This window comes from Habropoda laboriosa, unplaced genomic scaffold (assembly GCF_001263275.1).
Source record: "Habropoda laboriosa isolate 0110345459 unplaced genomic scaffold, ASM126327v1 scaffold572, whole genome shotgun sequence".
Lineage (NCBI taxonomy): Eukaryota > Metazoa > Arthropoda > Insecta > Hymenoptera > Apidae > Habropoda > Habropoda laboriosa.
This window is the reverse complement of record NW_017100701.1, coordinates 115542-118437: the sequence shown is the minus strand read 5'-3', so window position 1 is coordinate 118437 and position 2896 is coordinate 115542. Positions and strand designations below refer to the sequence as shown.

The 2896-nt window shown below is 33.6% G+C and overlaps 1 protein-coding gene across 1 annotated transcript in view; it reads left to right on the top strand.

Moving 5' to 3' along the window:
* The first annotated feature begins 1182 nt into the window (after positions 1 to 1182).
* Positions 1183 to 2896, top strand: part of LOC108576963 — a 2434-nt gene continuing 720 nt past the window's right edge. The window contains exons 1-2 of the mRNA XM_017940040.1: positions 1183 to 1276; positions 2239 to 2353. Coding sequence (XP_017795529.1) covers positions 1259 to 1276; positions 2239 to 2353 — 133 coding nt within the window. The 5' untranslated portion in view covers positions 1183 to 1258. The remainder of the gene's footprint in view (positions 1277 to 2238; positions 2354 to 2896) is intronic.

The window sequence follows — 2896 nt, the reverse complement described above, 5'->3', positions numbered from 1 at the left end:
CCTAAGATTAATTTGGCGGGTAACAGTCGCGACCGCGAGCTTCCTTTTGAACATCGCAAAAGAGCGCGACGCTATAAACAATGTACACTACCGTTCAAAAGTTTCATCGCATCCGTTAAAACGCAGCAAAAACTGAAAGTAACTATAGGAAGAAAAAACAAAGTGAATTAGGCAAGAATGATACACTTCACTCTGTTAAGTTCGATATAAAACTTTGCATTTGATAAACTCTATTGAAATTTCATTATTTCATTGAATGAAATGAATTAAATTACATTGTTTCTTTGCGTTCTGCGACTAAACTTATGAAAGGTAGGGTACAGGGCCGCATTTCTAAGTACTTTTGGAAGCCCTAGGTGCAACATCATTACGAGGCCTAAAAGGAACATGTCTATATTAGTTAATTAGATTCATACACATGTTTTTTTAAGTTTATTGAAAATAAAAATCAATTATTTCAGTGAAATAAAAATAACACAACATTGGAATCCGTATAATTGCATTAACCCCTTAGCCTATGATTACTTTTCTGACTAAGCACCTAAGCGTGAGCTATTTACCGTTTTAGTATTGTATCAGGTAACAAAAGCTAATTTGTTACAGATTAATTACATCTAATAATCCTCAGTCTTACAAATTAAAACGAAAGTTAGGATTACAATGAATTTTTCTTACTAATATAACTATTTTTCTCATATCTTCACCAGAATCTCTGCCGCGAGTCTGATACGTTGTCATATGTTAAGGGGTTAAAAGAAAAGTATAAAAATAAATCAGTTCAAATTTACTCTTGCGACCAAACGTTTTATCGTCTTTGCACTTCTGATAGTAGAAGTGTCCGAGCTGCATAGGATATTCTGAGATCCTTCTAGACGACACTTAACATTTGGTCTGTAGAAATTACCATTGATATCGACCTCTTGATGAATAACGGACCCTCGTAAATTTCGCGTTTCCGTTTTCAGCGACCTCTCGTTTTTATATTGTGAATTTAATATTTAAAAAGAAGTACTTTATTTTGCAACTATAACTAGGCTGCTTTTTATATTGTTGTTTGTGGATAGTAAGGTTTTAAAATGTGACCCCGTAGAGAGTGAGGCCGCAGCTTGCGCCTAAGACGCCTTATGACAAATGCGGCCCTGGTAGTGTGTATGATTTTTGTTGAGTAAATATCGTTCTGTTAGGCGATCTACCAAGTCTGTTTCGCGACAACACCGACGAAGGACGAAGAAAGCGTGGCTGCGTAGAAGCCTGCATCATGCAGGGTCTTGGTCTGGTACGTGCAGTTTCATTCTACTTAATCTACTTATTAGACACAGAGAATTCATCGAGTCGAGTAGTGAGAAAAATCTTCTATTTTACCAACAAAGATTGGTACATATTGTGATTTTTAAAAGGAGTAAAAAATTTTCGAAATAGAATTAGTGTAATTTAACCCTTTCGCTACGGCAGATTTTAACGCGTAACGTGGGTGACTGGCGGTAAATTATAAACCACGACTGGAAAATTTGTTATTTTGGCCGTATCGTTCTGAAATTCGGTTTATTAAATTAAGGTGAAAGCACGTAAAAGATGAAATTAAGTATTAAATTAAGGTGGAAGTGCACCGAAAGGCTCTAACAGTGGAGTGCGAGAAAATTTTGCGCCAATAGTGAAGAAAGGGTCAATAAACAGAAAAGAACTATTTCTAATCACTTTAACGAACTTTAAATAAATTTGTAATCTATGTCAATTATGGTGTTATATTTTTCGAGTCTTCAGTAGTGAGAAGAATTTTATATTCTGCCCGAACATTGCTACATACTGTGATTTGTAAAAGGAATAGAAAATTTTCAAAATAGAATTAGTGAAATTTAATAAAAGAGGAAAACAAACATTTGTAACCACTTTAGTAAACTTCAAATAAATTCTCAATCTTCGTCAGTTTTATATTATATTAAAATTGAAAGATGATTTTTAATTATAGAATTACTCTTGAATTATTTCTCAGCTTATTTTTCGTAAATTTCATCCCCTCGGATTATACTTTCCAATCTAAAAAAAAAAAAAATAGAAAGGAGACCTTTCTTCATACATTTCACACACTTCGTTTCGTTAATGGTTTCCAAGTGAAAGATGAACGTTTTCAAAAGAATTTCTCTTCTGAGATGTTTAATTTTTCAGTATAGTAGAAAAATACACCGCTGACAACAAACTCGAGATCACTAATGCATAGCAAGAATTTTCTTTTAAATTCAGATGAACGGAAACGTCATTGATATGCAGAAAATCAGTGAACAAATTGACAAAGTGATAGATGACGACGAAAAGAAGGAGAGCGCACGCAAAGCTGTACAGGAGTGTGTAGATGAAGGTAAATAGATAACACACATCGTAACACAATAACGAAAATCCGTCATCAGTCGCTCAATTATACAATTTAATAGTAAATTATGTAAAATAAGCTGCATCCATTTTAGCTAATTTCTCATAAGTCGTAAACAATCTCTCTAACTTCAATCAATCAACCAAATACGCAATATTATTTTTTATAACAGTTTCTACACGGAACACAATGTTATAACATTTTTATTAATCCTTTGCACTCGAGTGATATTTCAACATTTCCTTCCATCAACTTTTAATAATAATTATAAACATAATATGTCAGGAAAAATTTACGATTACCTTTCCGCTGAAAAAACGAAACGTTAGATTTTTTTGCAAAATTATCAAATTTTACATTTTAGTGAAATTTAATAGAAATTTCAACGTTGATTTGTGGATTTTTTAAATTGTGAAATATCGGAATGAATGCTCATGCCTAGTATAACTGGCATATCTGATATTGTTCCGTCGCGCAGGTACGGAACGCAGGGGGTCTTCGGTGACCGGGTTTATGGCACGCTCGCACGAG